Genomic DNA, 20621 nt, shown 5'->3' with positions numbered 1-20621 from the left:
TAATTTTTGCAGCTCTTGGATTTAGTCCTTACCAACAGCTGCCGAGCTGCTGGGTATAGACCTTACAGCTGTTGGGGTTAGTTCCTTCCAACAGCTGCAGAATGTAGTCCACAGAACTACTGGAGGTAGCCCTAATTGTTGGCTTTTGGGTGTAGCTCTGACTGGTCCAGTTCATCTCAATAATTTGAGAAGCTCATTGGAGGCGGCTTGTTGAGAGGTTCAAAAACAAAACTGAGGCTTAAGCAGCATGAATCCTCCGTTTCAGAATTTATTTTTTTTCATATCTGATTCAGGATAGTATGTATAAATACTGCGTAAACAAAAAACAATAGTACACCGACTATAATAAACAGAAAAAGTACTGAAAATATACAAATGAATATGGAGGATGTATACAAGGCAAACACACATCGGCATTTATTTTTTTTCCTGGAGAAATGTATAAAATGGTACGTACAAACAGGACAAGAAAGTTGTCAGCCAAGGTTCATGTTCTTCTCTCTAGTCTAAAATCTTGACCTCAGCCTTTAGAGCTGGGAGGTAAACATTCAGCACTGTGTGAAACAGAAGCTCCAAGGGCAAAGAGTTAGGATTGGGGGCAGAAGAGCAGTGTCTAGTGTCCTTCATTCTCACACATGGGTCTGCATCCTCTGGTTGTGTCTATGTGTGTAGTCTGTGCGCTGCGAGGTGTAAGAGAAGCGGGCAGAGCCACCAAACTTGCCAAATCCAGTCTCTTGCGCTATCCCAGCAGTGGCTGCCGTCCCGTACATCTCAAAGGCTGGAGTTCCCTCCAAGGGGGTGAAGCCCAGGCGGTATGGGTATTGAGCCCGATAGTTGTATGTCTCATAAGCCAGCTGTGTGGATGACTCCAGAAGGCCACAGTCTCTGGAGAACTCCCCCATGGAAGGGGCAGGGTTTGTGGTTGCTGGCTGGGACTTACCGACCCGTGCAAAGGTGCTGAACTGAGCGTAGTTTGTGTGGGAAAAACGCGATGGGGGGCGGGGGTTATAAGTTCCTGCTCCAGCTCCCCCTCCACTCCCGGTGCCACCAGCCACAGCTCCGCTGCAAGCCACACCCCCTCCACTAGGCACACCTGTGCCACCTGCCACAGCCCCCGCTGCCCCACCTGCCATATTGGCAGGTTGGTATTCATGGTATAACATGGAGCATGTAGAAGGCTGAGTTTCATCATGAGGGTTGGCTCGCACATTGTAGTAGCCATTTGTCGGGTCCTGCACAAAGAACGATCCATTACATCTATTCTCAGCAATGGAATAGCCAGAAGAGCTTCATCATCAGGACAGGACTGCAGATCATCTCCTCAGAGAAGACATACCCATTGACTTTGTCATAGAGAGGAAGGTGAACTCAAATTCCAAAAAGATTCTATAATTTTGTTGCATTATTCTTTACAAAAATACTGTTTCTACAACCTCTGAACAACCCTGGCCACACAGGGGCGCCATGCACAGAGAGTCCAAGATAGAAGGTCTGTAGGGCTACGGTTTTTGCAGAATGAGCTCTCTCTGTCCCTCAGAGATGGTGAATCCTTTTCAACATTCAAGAAGGGTCTTAAAACACATCTATTTCAGACCCTCTTCCATCCTGATCTCCTAACAGCTTCAAAAATTTGCATCCCATCATGTGTTATGACCACTGTTGTATGTCCTATCAGTTCTACAGGCAGCTGGTCGTGTAATGTGCACCAGGAAAAACAGTGGTATTGGACAAACTAACAGTGCTTCAGCAGTCACGTGTCTGCATCTAAATCTCATTATCTGCTGTGAAATGCATTTAGTCTATCATGAATTATACGACACTTTGGAAAAAAGCCTCTTCTAAACGTGTAAATGTAAATTAACAACCTTTGTTTGGTTGTGTGCTACACATATATAGTACATATAGGTCTTGTGGAATACAGTACAAGTTGTTTGAGAGTAGAGATTTGCAACACTGCCTGCTCCATATTGTTTGTAAACTGTACAACAGATTTGCTGGCTCAAAAATTATTGGAACCTGTAGCGAAGATGCACAAAAAAGTGCATAAAATAAATAGAGCTGATAAACAGCAATGTGTCATCACCAAAAAAAAGGATTTTATTCAAATATACTTTGCTCAAAACAAATATTCAGAAATGAGCAATACAATATTTTCTTTAGAAATACAGTTTGGTGTCAGGCAAGGGCTGCAGGCACAAAAGCTCAGGCAAATTGTTCATGTTGGGTTCTTTTGCTACCAGTGAACTTGGGGCACTTAAAGATCAGTGGTATAATGAACTGAAAAAAGTGTCAGCATATACTGGCTGAAACCAGGTTGCTGGTGCCAGGAAGCTTCAACTTGCATGCGGATTGGCCTTCCAGCATGACAATAAACCCAAACAAACCCCAAAATCAACAAAGAAATGGTTGGCGAAAAACCAATGTTTTGCAATGGTCATCACAGACACCAGACTTAAACTCCACAGAAAACCTGTGGTTTAAACTAAAGGTGGAATCCCATAAACGTAGACCTAAAAAATATCAAGGACCGGGCAAATTCTATGTGGAAAAATGATCCAAGATTTTATTCAGTGTGTCTGCCAGGCTTATTAAAAATTACAGGAAAAAGCTTTGCAGTGTCTTCTGTACCCGAGGAGAAACCACTGCATTACTCAAGTATGAACATTCATTGAGAAAAAAGGTATGTTTGAACAAAAAGCACACTGATTTTCAGATTTTTCCTTACGTGATGACAAGTACCTGTTTATCTGAACTATCTATTTTATACTTTTTTGTTCATCTTTATTAAGAGTTTCAGTACCTTTGTGTGTCTCTCTACGTTATTCATTAATATTCTTTACTCATACAGGTTTCAATTATGTCAAAAATGACCTGAATATCAGGTTAAATACTAAGCTACTTACAGTTATTTACCCATTTATAAAGGAGGATAATTTTTATTAGAGCATTGTGGGGTAAGTACCTTCCTCCGTTGACTGATCCTTTCATTGCAATGCAACAACCCTGACCAGCACGCTACCTGTTACCCTCATAGTATATATGTTGTGTGATTCATATTCTAGGCCCCTGAAGTGATGCGTATTTATGGACCATGTGTGTAATACAGCAAGAACGTGCATGCGTATAGGAAACCTATCATAGAGCATCTAGTAACATGTCAGAAAGTGACGTGTGTGTCCAGCTTACCTTGATCTCATATTCCCCGGAGGTGTCGAGCGTGTCGCTGCGTAGTTCCTTTTTGAGCTCAATGTCGTCTTTGAAAGACTGAGTGGAAGGAGAGAGGGAGACAGATGGCAAAAACTAAATAATCAAACCACAAACACACGCACACACACATACACATAAACACACACACAGACACAGATAGGGAGAGAGAAGGGAGGAGAAAACAAAGCCTAAGGGTTACTGTAAGCATTGAAAAGTAAGCATCTGAGAGAATTTAAGAACTTAATTCAGAAAATTAGCAATCTTTACAGGATTAAGGTGTGTCTAAGAGAATAAGTGATACTGCTAAGACATAAGACCGTTACTGTATACCACTGATATTACCTACAAGAGGTCTTAACCTCATCATGGTACCAGTTAAGAGAAGTGTTACTACTTTTCTGTTTTGCTGACACAAATTGAATTTGACCTATTTGCTAAGCAGGATATTTTACCCATTTAGTTCAAGTTAAGGGTGAATTCTACAGTATAATAGGCAGGGCCCCATAGCCTTGGGGTTCCTTTCCCCCATCTGGTGCTCTGGAGAACAGTTAAAATAGTAGTTACTTTGTCACTTGTAATGTCAGTGGTGTTACTTGGGCTTTGTGTGTGTTAAAGACAACAGGCACATCATGGACACTCACAGAGTACATGGCCTTGACCATGCGGGTTGCTGTGGAGATGCTGGAAGAATCTTCCTCTAGACTGGGAGTCTCCTTGTTGACTGTCTCCACTCTGATATCCGCCTTTCCCAGAGTCACCCCACGCCGACCTGGTGGTCAAATAAAACAAATATATATTAAAAAAATATAGAAAAATAAATGTAAAGTTTTAAAATGTATGCACTGTAGTATGTAAAAATGTGTATCCATGAAAGATTTCATTCACTACACAGTGATGTCTACGCTGCAAACCTCAATTAATGCCCATGTGCATATTTTAGTATTTAAGGTTTTTTTCTCCGAACACTCTTCATGGAGCTTTTATTGATTATGATTGCGAGTTACAAACAAACGTCATATCCCAGTTGTGCTCATAAGTGTGTAAATCCACCCGGTGTAAATGGTATCTCTTTAGATTACGTAAATGTGAGCACGAATGGTATCTGAAATGTGTATCTGTGAGAACCCTCTGTGTCTGCAGTAACTGTAAAAGTAACTACAGTATGTATATCATTTGTATTTCATATTTACTGATAACTAGGTGTGGGGGTGTGGTGGTGCAGTGGGTTTGACTGGGTCCTGCTCTCTGGTGGGTCTGGGGTTCGAGTCCCCCTTGGGGTGCCTTGTGGTGGTCGGGCATCCCGTCCTGGGTGTGTCCCCTCCCCCTCCAGCCTTGCGCCCTGTGTTGCCGGATTAGGCTCCGGCTCCTCACGACCCCATATGGGACAAGTGGCTTCAGATAATGTGTGTACGTGATAATAAGGTACGGACATGCTTGCTTTATATGCATAACCAGTGCCTGAAGTGGAGTAAAAAGGTGGTGTTACACTTCAGAGGATCTATTGTTATTGTTACGCAAAACCTTGTCTCCTGCGTTTATTTCCAGTAGCATCGTTGGAAGGCGCTACTGAATGTTACTTTGTGATCCTGTTGGTTGTTTCTACTGGTGGCTGCAGTATACAGATGTTTCTTGTATTGTCCTTATTCAGGCTGTACCCTGCCCTTCAAACTGATTTTGGCAGCTGAGAGTGTGATGGTTAGAGCTGCTGCCTTTGAATCCAAAGCACCTTAAATTGAAGCACCGTAAGTTTTTTTTTTTTACCTTAAATTGCTCCAGTAAAATTACCCAGCTGTATAAATGTATAAATAATTGCATGTAGCTTAACATTATAAGTTGCTTTGGAGAAAAGCGTCATGCAAATATTATTATTACAACAGTGAAGCACACATTGAAAGGCGCTGAGTAAAACATGGTATTGCTGTATATTGGCCATGTTCAGGCACTGTTACTGTTGAGGATTACAAGCATATTGTACGTGCACATGGCACACCGGTGAGAACATATGCTTTAAAATGAATTTCGGAGACTGAAGAGTGGTACTCACTTCCTTTGCGCTGACGGAAGAAGAAAAAGGCAAGCGCCAGGAGACAGAGGAGAAGCAGGATGAGAGATCCCACAGTGCCACCGGCTATTATCCCTACTGGCACCGTCTCTGAAAGACAGCAGGAGAGACACGAAGGAGAGAAGGGGACAGAGAGACATGGAGAAGAAAGGGGGAAAGAGACAAACATGGGAAACAAGAAATATAGGGAGAGAAAAGAGGGAGAGAAAGGAAGAAGCGCAGACAAATGAAAAATGTATATTATTTCCACCGGGAAAAATCTTATCTGTTTTTGGTCAGCATATTTTTACTGAAAGCAAATCAAATAAAAAAAAATCACATTTACTGTCAAGAAACTGAAGGAGACTTTGAGAGGGAAACATGAAAAAAAAGAAAGAAACAGTGGATCTGACCTGATTATGAAACACAACCTTTCAGCTTCAACATATTGTCTTACTATTATTTTCCAGATTCCACTGAAGTAAGTCAATGTATCAAATGCTGCAGACTGTAGCAGACAGACAGGTCTGTAGCCTCAAGGTCACTGCTTCTGCTGTACTACTCTCAGTGAAGGTACTTACCCTGAATTGATACAGTAAAAATTACCAGGCTGCATCAATGGGATAAATACTGTTTTGAAGTTGCTTTGAATATAAACATGAGAAAAGCAACACGTATAACAAAACATTGCTGTTAAATAATATAGTATAATGTGTGAGTGACAGAGAGAGTGTGTTCCACTGATGTATGGATGAGTGACCCGTTGTAAGTAGTGTATCTAGCAGTGTAAGTCACCACGGTGAATAAGGTATGTGGGCTGGTAACACTACACAGAGTTCACTGGAAGTTACTTTGGAGAAAAACATCTGCTAAATAAATAAATGTAAATAAATGTAAATAATACTATATTCAGTGTAATGACTATTATATTTTTCTTCTCCTTTACCTTTTTCTGCAAGTAATTTTTTTGGGGAGGAACGTTTTCATACATGTTACGGGTACCATACGTATAAAGCTGTATTTTCTCCTGTACTGCATTTGCTGGACACAGATGAAAAATGACAGGTGTAAATAGCATGGCGTGAGCACCTTTCTCCTGCAGGTAGATGACCATGGACCCGGGTCCGAAATGGTTCCAGGCCGTGCAGTTGTAAGGAGAGTGGAAGTCCGAGTCCATGACGCTGGTGATGAAGAGGGTGGAGAGCACGGCGCCTCCCGGCAACAAGCTGGGCTCCACCGTGTACCTCTCATCCCCCCACACATTCTCATTCCACGCCCACATCTGGAGCACACACATCCACACACACACACACATTACAGAACACACAGTGAGATTTTGCATGCGTATTTTACACCATGTTATAGGCACTGTGTGTGTTTGCATGCTGGAGTGTACAAATCAAACAAAACACACTCACAATCTTGTCCGGGGGAGGGGTGCTGACAATGTAACACTTGACCTCTCCTCTTTCCCCTCGTACCGCATACTGAATGGGATCGCTGGAAATAACAGGAGGACCTGAGGAGAAGGTAATCGAGCATCAATGTTGCTATAACTACCATTATTATTTTTTTTTGTTGCTGTAACTGCAATTTTTTTCTCTCCATTACTGTATTCTGTTATTTTCATTACTGTTTTCATTGTCATACACCACTGTAGTTAACATTGTAGTTATTGCATTGCAATGTATAATTATGCTTTTAATTAAATTGTGATTGATAAAGTGCTTAAATTCTTTTAAATGTACAATAATGTTAATGTTTCTGTTGACTGTGATTGTCTTTGGCTGCCAGCTGATGTTTTTATTGGACATTTTCACGTTCACACGAGATTTAAATTTTTTGTTGTTCAGGAAAAAAAAGCAGGAATAAGAGGTGAGATGTGGTTTAATTCTTCATGCTGGCGTTCAACTCACCGTTGACAGTGAGAGTGACCTCCCTCTCGCCTACGCCAATCTGGGGGACGATGGCCTTGCAAATGTATTGACCAGCATCACTCTGACTCACAGATCTCAGGTACAGCTGGGCATTATTACTGAGTACCTGGCCAGGTGAGACACAGACAAATCTCAGGTACAGCTGGGCATTATTACCGAGTACCTGGCAAGGTAAGACACAGACAGGTATATCTGGCAACTGAACTGCAGAACAGCCCACTACTCACCACACTGGAGCCCTTCTTGGTCCAGGTGAGGGTGGGAGGGGGGTTACCAGACCACTTGCAGCGCAGTGTGACATCAGTCTCGATATCTGCTGTCACAGGGGTGGGCTCTGCCAGCAACAGGGGGCCAACTGGGGAGGGTAAAAAAAGGCAATAAAAAACAAATAAAAACATGAAAGTATCAAATATGCACTTCATCAGGGCATCAACATATTGGGTGAGGGAGGGTACACCCTGGACAAGATGCCAAGAATTTGCAGGGCAATTACACACACTCATTCCTTCCCATACACACTACATGCAGTTTTGAGTCACTAGATCATCTGAAACATGTCTTTGGAGCTTGGGTGGAAACCCACACGAACACAGAGAGAATATGCAAGCTCCACACATCCATACATAGATAGATAGATAGATAGATAGATAGATAGATAGATAGATAGATAGATAAACAGACTCACAATGGACATCCACCAGGATGCTGACGTTGGTGCCGCCCACTACGTTGAACACCTGACAGGACACTGGCTCCGTGAAGAAGGAGTGGTCGGCCGTGGTCACGAACACACTCTCCCTGGCGCCTTCCAGCAGAATGCCTCCCTTCGCCCACCTAACAGGAGGGATTTCTTAATGGCACACCATCAGAAACTCTTGACCGCTGCGTGTGCACAGACACCGGTATGAACATTGACGCAGGGACAGAGGTTCGCAGACCTGTAACCCATGACAGGTGGGTTGGCGCTGGCATGGCAGGTAAAGGTGACTTTGTCTCCCTGGAGCACAGAGCGTGGTTCCACAGACAGGGTCACTATGGGGGCATCTTGGAAGTGCAGAAAAGAGAATCAGGACAATGTGTGGGAGCCAGAAAAATCATGGTAACACACATTACTTTGCTAAATTGATTTTTTTTTTTTTTTTACTGTCAATGACTCAAATTACAGTAAATTCATTTCTGTATTTATTTTCTCTATTACTTTTCCAAATCAGAAATAATGGTAACTTAAGAAAGGAATGGTAAACCCCTATTAACTGAAATTCACCTAACAAATGACTTCATGGAACACATTAACCCCATTAAGCAAGAGATGGGTGTAAAGTGAAATAGGTTATTCCCAATAACCCAACAAAATTTGGATGGGATGCATTTTCGATGTGAAACTTTGTTTTTCAACTATTTTAAAGGGCATTTTACCATATTTTACAAGGATTACTGTTGCCGAGTGGATAGGATTAAGAGCACATGGCAACAGACACACACTCACAGTGGACGTTGAGGGACACGGTGGCGTATTTGCCGGTGGGAGCAGCTGCGTTGCTGCTCACACAGGTAATGTTGCGTCCTGTGTCTGATTCCACGGGGAGGATGGGTAGGAAGCTGCGGGTGGTGGTTCGCTTCCGGTCTGCTAGCACCTCCTAAAGTGTAGGAAAGGAATTACAGGTCCGAATAAATTTCATAATTTAATTCGTTTATACCAAATAGAGCGTTGGATGAAATAGGGGTGTAGAGGCAGCCGCACTCGACGGTGCTGGAACAAGCCAATTCCACACACACACATAGGATGTCTGTATGAGTGTGTGCTTGTGCGTTAGAGCGAGTGCTTGTGCCTGTGCATGTATGTGTGCATTTAGGAAAACCTGCATATGAGTATATATGTGTGTCTAAGTACAGTAATACCTCGTCCTACGTCATTAATTGGTTCCAAAGGGCGCGACTTAAGTCGAAAGAGGACAGAAAACAAAAGAACCCCTAAAAAACCGATTTAGACCACCTATAAACTAATAAAGATTCCCCTTAAGTGTATACAGTTCAATTAATGCTAAAGTAAAGAAAAAACAAAAAAAAAAAACAAAAAAATGGCAGGTAAATAAGACAATATTTTTTTATCTTTAAACTTTTAATTGATCTTATAGATTACAATATATTATTTTATATATTTTAATGTTTATTTTTATCTGATTTGATACTTTTTTATTGTTTTGAAGTGATTTTTAAGTTTTTAACAATTTTTAACATTTTCGGCTGACCGACGTAAAGTCGAAATTGACGCAACACGAAACGACGTAGGGTGAGGTATTACTGTATGTCTTTGTCCACGTGCGCGTGAGTGAGATAGAGACTCACGGTGACACTGAAGCCCCCATCTAGCGGCATCCCGTCTTTCTCCCAGTGGATGCGCGCAGGCGGCTTTGCCCCACGAGACACACAGCTCAGGTTGTAGGCCTCACCCGCCCTCAGCAGCACCTGCGGACCCTCGTAAATCACAGGGTCTCCAGGGGGCACTGGAGAAAGAGGGGTGTGGCACAGACACTGTTACAGAGAATATGTAGCATACACAATCACACTGACTTTTACGCTTACCGTTGACATACGCACTCGTTTATCACACACGTACCAAAGTCATCAAATACACAAACACATACACACAGGCGCGCGCACACACCGAGGACAGTGAGTTTTGCTCTTCGGGAACGGAGGGCTTCTTCTGTGGCCTGGCACTCATATAGAGAGTCATCCGACAGCTCAGCTGACAGGATCTCCAGGTCATACTGGCCCATCTCCATCCCACGCAACACACGATACCTGGGCCAGGCTGCGGAGAAAGGAGGCGGTCAGTAGACATTGAGACACACAGAGGAAAGAAAAAACTTAAAATAGTCCCACACGTTTAAACACACACTCAAATTCGAGTTCACGTGTACATCATGCTTATATTCCACACACACTAGTATGCTGACAAAGAGAAACAGAACAGACATTACAGACTATTCAGCAGTTCCACTGCAGCCACATCTGGCCAGCAGGGGGCAGTCATGTTCTGTTCATGTGCAAAAATTATGATGTCATTGACATTTTCATATTTCAAGTATTGAGGCAGATTGCATCATCCCCTGAAACCAAGGTGATCGGAAAAAACCTGTATTATACTTGTATTCACTCACAAAACAGCTGGGTCTGCAGTGTGCATAAATGAAAGCCTAACTGTTTACACCCTGCACATTTCTTCTGAGGTAGGAGTGCCTCTCTGCTTCTGTGTGTGTGTGTGTGTGTGCCCGTGCTCATCATTCAAGCGCTTCCATTTGAAAGCATCAGTCAAAAGGAAAAGAAAATCGTTCCAATTGCAATACGACGGACGAGAAGGAAGGCGGTTAAGAACAGAGAGGTCCAGATAAGGCCTGGAGAATAGAGGAAAAGGATAAGTAAGGGCATGTCGAGGTAGACAAAAGAGAAAGGACAGGTATTAAAAAAAATCCGTGCATCGAGGGACTTTGGGGACGGCTATGGCACCACCCAGATAACTCCGCTGACACCTGCAATTCTCCACTTTATGTGAGACCTTCAGAGACCTCTTTAGTATATCTCTTCACTTTTCTTTTATGGTCAAAGATTTGTTGAACAGTAATAATTCGTAATAAGTCTTTGCTTAGCAGACACTTTTATCCAAGACATCTTATAATATTTGGCACATTCATAAACCTGTGTGTTTTCAGTGGCCAGTTAAAAGCAAGTATCTAGCTCGTGGGTATTACAGTAACAGGAGTGGGACTCAATCCAGGAACCATCAGGTTACACAGCCTTGCACTTTGCTGTACCAACTGCTGCCCGTAGCCCTGTTGATTTATAACTCTTCCTTCACAAAACCCATCTATTGGAAGGTATTTGGTAGCATCATAAACACTGACCTTCTAAGATATGCAGTAACAAGATGAGATTCAAAGACAAACTGAAGTAACAGCTCCATAGACACCAGTGGTGTGAAAACTGGCTTTAGAGTAACATTACATTCATGCAGCTGATGCTTTTCTCCAAAGCAACTTACAAAGTTAGTGTACCTACACTGATTTTCCCATTTATACAGCTGGGAAATGTTACTGGAGCAATTTTAGGGTAGGTACCTTAGTGAGGGGTACTACAGCCAGAAGTAGGTATCAAACCTGTGGGTCCGAAGGCAACAGCAGAAACCACTATGCTACCAGCTGTCCCCCGATTAAAATAAGGTACTAAATAAAAACACTGAAATTATTTACAGTTCTTTTAATTTAAAACCACATTCTTATCAGAAGGAATTTGTACCACTGAAATGTTTTTTTTACCTTTCATATTTTACAATATTGCCCATGTATATTTCTATGTGTTGTAATAGTTTACTACTACATTTATTCATTTAGCTGACATTTTTATCCAAAGTTACTTGCAATGTTAAGCTGCTTACAGTTATTTACCCATTTACACAGCTCGGTAATTTTACTGCACAATTCAGAGTAAGTTTGATGGAAAGAGGTGGCCACTATGGGCAGCAAAGGAAGAACAGTCCACCAAGATAAAAATAAATATTACATGTAAAATATTAATTTGCTTTAAACCAGTTTTGGGAAGGGGTAGATCACATGAGATGAGATGGAAGCTGAAGTTGAGATAAGAAGAGAGACTTGGGCCCGCGTGACAGGGCAAGAGGGGGGACAAAGGCTCTCACCTCGAAGGTCATCTCCGATGCCCAAGGCCAAGCCGTCCTTGGTCCACTGCACGATGCCCGAGTAGTTGAACACGACGCAGGACAGAACCGCCCTCTGGCCCAGAATCACGGACTGATCCGCTGGTTCCTGTGAGAAACGGGCCGCCCATACTGACCCAGGAACAGAACCACAGTCAGCCACACTTAGGTCGGGAAATCACGCTTCGCATTACCACGTTCAAGGCTCACACATTACACCACTACCACATAAAACGCAAGCACATCCATAAAGAATATACAGTTCTCAGTGGAAGCTGCTATGACCAATTTAGGCAGCAATAAGTCAGCACTCAAAATACATGACAGCATGAGGGATGCAAACTTTCCTCATCATTAGCGTCCTGTAAAAGTTCTGGAAAACCGGCAGTGGGGTAAGCACATTTTAAGGCGCTCACGTATGAAGACATCTGACCTTTTTCATGAGGGCAGCTTTCCGACAAGGACTCGTTTGTTTATAAATGCTTATGGACGTTTTTCGGCTAACGGCGGGGCACAGAAAGAGAAGCGTTTTTACATCGCAGTCGCTGGTTTGTCTACCGCTGGCCCGTTCCCTGCAAATTAAAACGCTAAACCTACAGCAAATCAGCCATCGAAACGATCATATTTCAGCGAGCAGGACAAGTCCATTGAATCAGAAGTTACAAGTGTTACGCGGTCTACATGCCCAATTTTTAATGCTTTGTTTTTAAGCGAAAACGGGCAAAATCAGAAATGTCAAAATCATCCTTCCGTGCTCGCTTTTGGTAAATGTCCTGCATCTTGTTGTTCGGCGCCGCAGCTGACTGTGAAAAAGATTTCTGAGCACGCCGAGGATTGTTTTTCCTTCTCTTTGGACGCATTTCTCCTTTTTCTGCTTGGCCTGAGTTTATGGTTGTTAGGCCTGCAGATTCCAAGTTGAGGGTAATGTACCAATGCTTGCATCCCATCTACTACGCTAATATGGGCTAAAATGCATATCTAGTCAATTAAAAGTACTTGTGTGGTTAATCAGATTTAATGCAGTTTCACTGCCTATATAATTCATTTATTAATTATTAATGAATATAAATAAGATAATTATGTTTACAATGGATTTCCGCATCAGTAATCTGATATCAGTTATATGGTATGATGGTATGGTGCAGTTATGTGGTGTTATGGAGGAACATTTTCTTTGTTAATGTTATACTCTAAGACATAACATAGCACTATTTAGTCTGTACAGGCAGAAAAATACTTTGGTGTCTAATGGCATAAATCACATTACACTTCACAACAGTAGGCCAGAAACATTTCACAGAAATTTGAATGGATGTTTCACACTATCTTCGCACAATATACATAGTGTAACTGCAGGAGAAAATACATTCATGGTGATATTACTATGTATGAAATCAGAGCTGGGCTAACCACCACCGAGTGATAAAGGATAATCATAGGAAACTGTAGGTTTGACCTCATCAGCCCTCAGTCTCATCATTAATTTTGGGAAGCTCGAAGTATTAATTTTCAACCACCTGTTAGAAAACTTGAGAGCAATGAAAATTTGCAAAACATTATATTAACAATATTATACAAAAAAAGACATCATGGATTTAAGGCATTTGTAGGGAATCTTGATCTTTGATTACGTTTGCAAATTAAAGAATTTCCTCAAGGGTATTTACAATGAAAATTACAATAGTACTGATTTAATTGTTGAGGACAATTAATCGTTCCATTTACTTTATTTTCAGTAAAAAAGTTTCTTTTAAGTGTTTCAGGTGCTCCCCTTAATATAATAACAATAGTAACTCATGTATTTAAGTAAACACATAACAAAAGTGACATACTGTACATAAAAATATTACATATATTAATATTAATAATAACAATAGGCTGCGGTTACTACGAATATAGTGATTTTAATATAGAAGACTTAGTTTTCAGTTGTTTTTACTATTTTTCAATTCACCTTTTTAAAGTGTAGTGATGCTTCGAGCCTCTGAGTTTCCCCAGCAATAAGGGGGAAACTCATAGGCTGGAAGCATCGCTACACTTTAAAAAAAGTTTAATTAAAAGTTAACTATAGTGTGTGTGTATCTGAGAAAACAAGTTAGGCTCCTTGTTTACTGGTTTACAGCGATAACTCCAAACTATGTTCTAATATAATTTATTGGCATATTAATGTTTGGATTTCTCAGTTCTGAAACGTTTTGTAAAAAAATGACCAAAGACATTGAAGCAATGGCAGAAAACACAAAAACGATGGGATGAAACTAATATTCGATTTCTTTTAACCTAGGATTTTTGGTGTGTATTACTTATTAAAAGTCATCTTACGGCTAAAGTCTTCTAGGCTTCGTTTGGCTTACAGGCACAAAAATTCGTATTACAGCACAGGCTCAATTTTTCAGTGAAAATCCAAAACATTCACTACAGATAATTTTACTTTCAGTGAATAACACAGTACATCCATGGGTGCTTTGAGCCTGAAACAAATAATATGCACGTGATCTAATTAGTATGCAGCCTAGGTGTATTACACTTGGTCGCTTTAGCACCGCATTACTTTTTTTTCTGTCTGTAATGATGATTTAAACACTTGCGCATTGTTGCATTCCCAAAACAAGTAAACATGGTAAAATGGTTTTACAAGCTCAACATTGCCTAAATCTACTGGTCAGCACATCAGAAAGGTACAATACGTTAAGTTTTTGCTTTTTGGTGAAGAACTGAAAGAAATAGTTCCCACCTTCACTGAAAGTGATAGCAGAAGTTATTGCTCATGAATGCAAACTAAACTGCCCCAACTGTAAAGGTACATCAGCGGTGAAGGGTGATGAGACCTCAGGAACATTTTTATTGTGCTGCTTTTTACATGTTGCTGTTTGAGACATTATATTAAGAAAAATTCCCCCAAATCCTTTATTTTTTTCTAGCCCTTGATTACGATGAATTAGTCAAATGATAAACAGAATGATATCTAGCTTAAAATGAAGATATTAAACAATTTGTTTTAATTTTCCATTTTACATTTATGATTAAATGTGCGTGTACACAGGATACAAGGACTAGCTCGTCTGAAATGTAGTTTAAAATTAATAATTGTCCACTGATATCAGAAAATCTACCAGCCTAGGACTCTATAGCTGCATTTTTTCTTTAATTGCTCACTTTGCATACTTTAATGAAAAGCAGTTTAGATACATTTACATCATGAAAGTAGATATTTCACAAATAGTGTAATTTTTAGTGTAAACTCATCACAACCAAGACCTAATTTAGTGTTTAGAACAGACATACCCTAATATCGATCCGTCTCATTTCATGACGTCAGTCTACAACAATATGTTATGATCTCTTGCTTATGATGTTGTGACATCTGATTTCTAATAGCACAGCAACACCTGAAGTTTGGGGTTAATTTAGTGTATAAGGAGGGTAGGTGGGGAAATGCCATTGACTCAAAGTCTACTTACAGTTACCATCTTTGTGGTGCGTATTGGAACAGATACATGTTTTAAAAAAGTCAAGAGGTACGTATATTTATTAGTGACATTTTCTCTCTGTAATAATTTTCCATCTTTTTCTCGGCCACAATACCCTGTCTTCAAGAATCAGAATAGAAAATAAAGGATTACATACTTTCAGATGACACTCCGAAGCCACTTACGACTATTTACCCTTTTATACACCTGGGTAATTTTACTGGAGCAATTCAGGGTAGGCACCTTGCTCAAGAGTGCTGTATCTGGAGGTAGAATTTGAACCTGCAACCTTTGAATCCAAAGGCAGCAGAGCCAATCACTACACTATGTGCTTCTCAAGACATGTCACTGAGAGACATAGGAAGAAAGAGAGGAAGAGAGCTAGAGAGAGAAATGCTAGGTGATAAAGAAGGAAAATGTAGGGGAAGATGGAGGAGAGGGAATAGGTGAGGGGTGTTTGCAGCGGGGTCAGCGGACAGTTAGTACAGTTAGTGACCAGTTCTAAAGGGGTGGGATGGATGGCGATGGGGTGGCCCATGAAATCTATAATCAGCACTCATTAACAAGAAACATCGGGCTGCGCTCACTGGTCACTGAAATTGTTGGCACGGCGGGTGGCTGGCCCTATAAAGCATGGTGTAAACCAACCCAGCAGAGGATGAGAGGACCCACAAAAAGGAAAAGAGGAGGGGAACAAGGAGAGCATGGAGAGCAGGGCAAAATGTGGGTGCAAAATGCACAAAGAGGACAGCTGTGCTTCATCTGTAACAGACATAGAGAACAGGTGCTGGGGTTCAGGGACATTGTCATGGTAACAATAAAACTAGCGTGAGATTGGGATGACTAAGATCCAAATGGGGAGAGAACGGAGATATTAAAGAGGCAAAGAGGGAACATGCAGTCACTATGGCAACTGAAAAGGAAGGCAACTGAAAAGGGGGCAAAAATGGAGAGTGAAAATAGAAACATGCCAGATGAGTAGATGCAAGGAAAAGGGTAAAAAATGAATATATTACTGGGGAAACACTCGGACACGACACACTCTCAACACACTCTTCACTCTGCTGACAACCGAATGGTGGCTTCGCTGAGCATAGGCTTCTGCTCGGGCTCTGTGGGTCACGGGTAATACAGGTCGGTGACAAAGACCAGCCAAGTCGAGGAAAAGAGCAACAGCATCGGCCACCGCATCAGCGAACCTGGAACGCTAGAACGTGCTCAGTGCCCAGTGGCTCGACGGATGAGATCTTCCACCTGCTGCAGCTTGTTGGACGACCAGCAGTCCGGATTGCTGCAGCTTTCATAGCAGAACTTCCGGAAGCTGGACCTTTTTCAAGCCCAGCTTGCTGAATAGGATGTCAAGAACCCGCAGCCGAGCAAAACTGCAGTTTACAACCCTTTACCCAGCAAAATACCGTTTAAAAAATAAGAGCTCGGAGCTGGCAAAGCAAGTTCCTCGCAGCACCCCTTTGTTCATCGTTAAACACAGTGTGTATCAACCACACAAATCTCTGCCACAGACAGCACACCTTCCATTGGCCTTTAAAACACACCCTTCGGTCACACACTCACAAACACACTTAACACAAAGCAAAAAAGGCCGGTCTCTTAAACTAGCTCTCTCTCACATGCAAATAGTCTTCCTCCCTTGCGCTCGCTCTCTTTATCGCTACAGCCTCTACTTAGTTGCTATAGAAACAGATGTATTTGAAACTGCAGCATACAAAGCCATGTCATTCTCTCAAATATGATAAAATCATTTTTTGCTGCCATGTCTTTATATCCTATTTGCCAAACGCTTTAGCCTAATTTGCGATTATTTTTTCCAAAGACCGCCAAAATTCGGAAGATTCGGTTGCCATGGCTACAGTTCAACCACTGACACACTGATGCTGATGATCCCAGTGACAACCCTGACACACAGAGTCACAACGGCCGCTGAAGAGACCACCGTTGTGTTACTGTACACGCTTCGATAAGATCTGAATCGGCGCACGCTGCATGAGATCACCACATTTGAAACCAACGTAAGTGTTATAAGTGGGGTTCCTGAGCAAAACAAAAAAGCTGAATAGAAATAGAACCGAATAGCTGTAGCGGTGAAAGGCAATCTAGTTCGGTGCGGAAGGAGCGCAGCACTGCTTCTGCACAGGTAACAACGTGTATTGAGAGCACAGCGTATGGGATGCAAGAAAAAGAGAGCAACATCACACGCAAAGCTCAGGTATGGATTTAATGGACGGCTCCGTTGAAATGACTACGGACTGTCTGAACGCTGGCTAAACAATGCCCGCTCTGTGCGAAGATTTATGACGGCCCCGCTTGGGGATGAAGACACACCTGCGCAGGTGTCCCCTAGTAACAGAGCAGAGCCCGAGCAGACAATGGACAGCACAGCATAGCAGAGCACACATTTCCAGGACAGATGTAGAATGTTGCACGCACTCCGCATACGAGCGGAACAGGAGCAATCAAACCGAGACTGCACACTCCAGAGGAGCAAATTACAGGACAGACACTGGGAACAGACCAATAAAACACACCGCAGATAGACGGCGGAGCAGAGTAACGCTCAGCACTCTCGGTTCCTCTCGGCATCGACCCACAGAGAGCAAGACAGAGAGAGTGAGGAAGAGAAATGACATCATAAGGCACATTCCTGAACGGGGGAATATGGCGGAGGAATCCCGGGCTTGGGGTAGAAGGGGGCGGGGGTTATGGGGAAAAGCACTTTCCGAAATTTGGACGAACCCAAGTCTCATCCACGCACATCTGAGTGCTTTAGCGCGTGCCAACTGTCTCCCCAACACTTCCCGTGTCCACTCTGGGTTCGGCTTTTGTCCTCTTTCCTTTCTCTCTGTCCTCGTTGGTGACCCCCCCCCCCCACCACCACTCGCCAGCTTCATCCCCCCTCCCCCGTGTCTCGTGTTCTCTTGTGAAGGAATGTAAAAACCACATCTGGAACTCATTACAGAGACAGAGGGGGGATGGGAGGAGGGAAGAGGTCTTGGGAAAGGGAGAGGGCCTGAGGAAGAAGGAAAGAGAGAGAAAGAGCTCCAGCAGAAGGGCACATTTAGTGGGGGACAAGAATGGACTTCACGAGACAAAGAAAGAGAGGGGCTGGAAGAGCGAGGAACGGAGGGAAAGAGAATAACTGGGGGAGGTGGGGCTGGGGGGGTAACGCCAGCTTCCTTTGCCTGATACTACGCTTCAAGTGACAATAAATACGGCAAAATATTTTAACGAGACACACTCGGTGACTCACATTTCCAAACACACAAGGCAAGGCGCGGAAAAGCAGCGGCACGAAAAGGAAACAAGGAGACACAGACTGCACAGCACAACAAAGGCATATTACCATAATGAGTGAGAAACAGTGCTGATACAGTAAAACAGTGTAAGGCTGCAGCATCACATTATCGCTGTGTACTCAGCTTGACACGACAGAATGATGAGCTCTGCTTGATTCCTAATATGTGCTGGGATTTACTGTACGCACTTAACTTACATTTGAATTTACTACATGTTGGGAAAGATGCACAAATATGAGGGGTTACACTTCTTACACTTCTTGATACTGCAGCCTTCTTATTGTGAGCGGGTTCCACACAGACAGAGACACACACGTCCTGCATGCTCTCTTCTGCCCTCGATGGCTCCCAGGCTGCAGCGGTCAAACAGGTAGGTGCGCAGGCACGGCGCCCCGCGGCGCCCCGCTGACAGGTGTGTGACAGCGTGAGTGTGTCGTGACGTGCGCGCGGCCCCGTGCCACTGCGCTCCTCCACATCTGGGCTTCGCGATGAATGAATGTCACCGCATTCGCCACGTGCGCTGCCGCCGCCGCCGCCGCCTCCGGCGAGGAGCTACGGTTTACACGGTGCTCGGGCACGCGGCGCGTCCACGTACCTGCGTTCGTCGCGAGACTCGGGCGCGTCGCTCAGAATCAATGTGACATTGACTTCGTCCCGCTGTTACGTTATTTCCCACATTTTCTCTCGGCCGTTTCACCGCATGCGCCCTATTGCGGCGATATACAGGCAGGCAGCGCCGCAGCGGACGGGAGCGCACGTGCCATCGGCTTATTTTCTCCGCTGTGTGTGAACACGACTGAGCTGAGGTGAACAGAACGGCATTCGTCCGCCTACTGACGACATAAAATTCACCTTCGACTTAATTCCCACGAATATTTATAGTAGCTATCGGAAGGCGATGTGTAATGAAGCCACGACCCGCACAAAAGACGCTCATTTTCGGCAGCCCTCCCTCAAAACTTCATCTGACGAGCGCGAAAAGGCACCTCGAACATTCCGCGCGTCCCATCGATTTATACCACATTGAAAAGGCGTGATGTCAAATAGGCGCGTTAGAAAAAGGCGATTTTCGAAGATGACTGAAAAGGAAACTCGCGACACAGAGAGAGCCGCGGACACACGTACACAGTGTTGTCTGGCGGCCGAAAGGCGCGAAGGAGCGAAATGTCCAACTTCGCGGTCCTTTTTTTTTTTCCCACCTCGGTCGTGTTCGCGTGAGGCGCGAGGAGCGCGCGGTCACATGGAGGGCGCGTGACGCGCGCGGGATGCGGCTCGTCGGCCCTAGTAGAGACGAGGTGTGTGTGGGGATGCTCACCTCCGTGGAAGCGGAACGCCAAAGTTATGAGCAGGAGGCTCCTCATGGTTGAGCCGAGCTCATGGAAAGGGCGAGCAGTTCTCCTCTTGGCGGGGACACCGGCATCCAGAGCTCCGACAGCAGGTATCGGCGCTGCCCTCCCTCAGCGCGCGTGTCCCCCGCTCCCCTCCGAGTCGCTCATTCGCACCGATCGCTTGTTTTTTCCTTTTTTTTAACCCCGTTTTTACCCCTCCTGCTGTCTCCTACGCTGTCTGAGTGCGAAAGGCTCCTTCTCCCTGCGTCTCTGCTCTTCCAGCATGATCATGGGCAGCAGGACGATGAGGACCCCTGCATCCCCTCCTCCTGGGCATCCTTCCGTGTCTACCTCCTTCACAGCTCTCTCTCTGTGTGTGTGTGTGTGTGTGTGTTCTATTCCACGAGCCCCGCTTTTATCTGTAGTGCCGCACACAAAGGGCGGAGCGCAGTATTGCAACCCCGCTTGTCAGTGGTCCTCCACTCTCGGTGGACCAGATGTGTGTGTGTGTGTGTGTGTGTGCGTGTGTGTGTGGTGCCATGTCCCTCTGTATTTCTATGTGATTGTGTGTCTCCCTTTCTCTGTACTATAACAGCGTTTCCAGCCTCCAGCC

The 20621-nt window shown here is 43.6% G+C and overlaps 1 protein-coding gene across 2 annotated transcripts; it reads right to left on the bottom strand.

Moving 5' to 3' along the window:
* Positions 1-250: 250 nt before the first annotated feature.
* On the bottom strand, positions 251-20413 carry LOC108926150 (kin of IRRE-like protein 1). 2 transcript variants are annotated; one of them, XM_029250438.1, is made up of 15 exons: positions 19996-20413; positions 11882-12031; positions 9851-10000; positions 9532-9689; positions 8672-8822; positions 8124-8229; positions 7871-8019; positions 7413-7540; positions 7165-7291; positions 6667-6767; positions 6338-6530; positions 5252-5359; positions 3849-3976; positions 3187-3300; positions 251-1232 (listed from the first exon to the last, which is right to left on the bottom strand). In XM_029250438.1, the coding sequence occupies exons 1-15, from the start codon at positions 20039-20041 to the stop codon at positions 630-632; spliced, it is 2412 nt and encodes an 803-aa protein (XP_029106271.1). In that variant the 5' UTR covers positions 20042-20413; the 3' UTR covers positions 251-629. The 2 variants fall into 2 exon arrangements, with proteins under 2 accessions (XP_029106271.1, XP_018594195.2); XM_018738679.2 differs by having other exon boundaries at positions 3187-3264.
* Positions 20414-20621: the final 208 nt, after the last annotated feature.

This window comes from Scleropages formosus, chromosome 3, assembly GCF_900964775.1.
Source record: "Scleropages formosus chromosome 3, fSclFor1.1, whole genome shotgun sequence".
NCBI lineage: Eukaryota > Metazoa > Chordata > Actinopteri > Osteoglossiformes > Osteoglossidae > Scleropages > Scleropages formosus.
The sequence above is the reverse complement of the archived record's forward strand: the minus strand, read 5'-3'. Positions and strand labels throughout refer to the sequence as shown.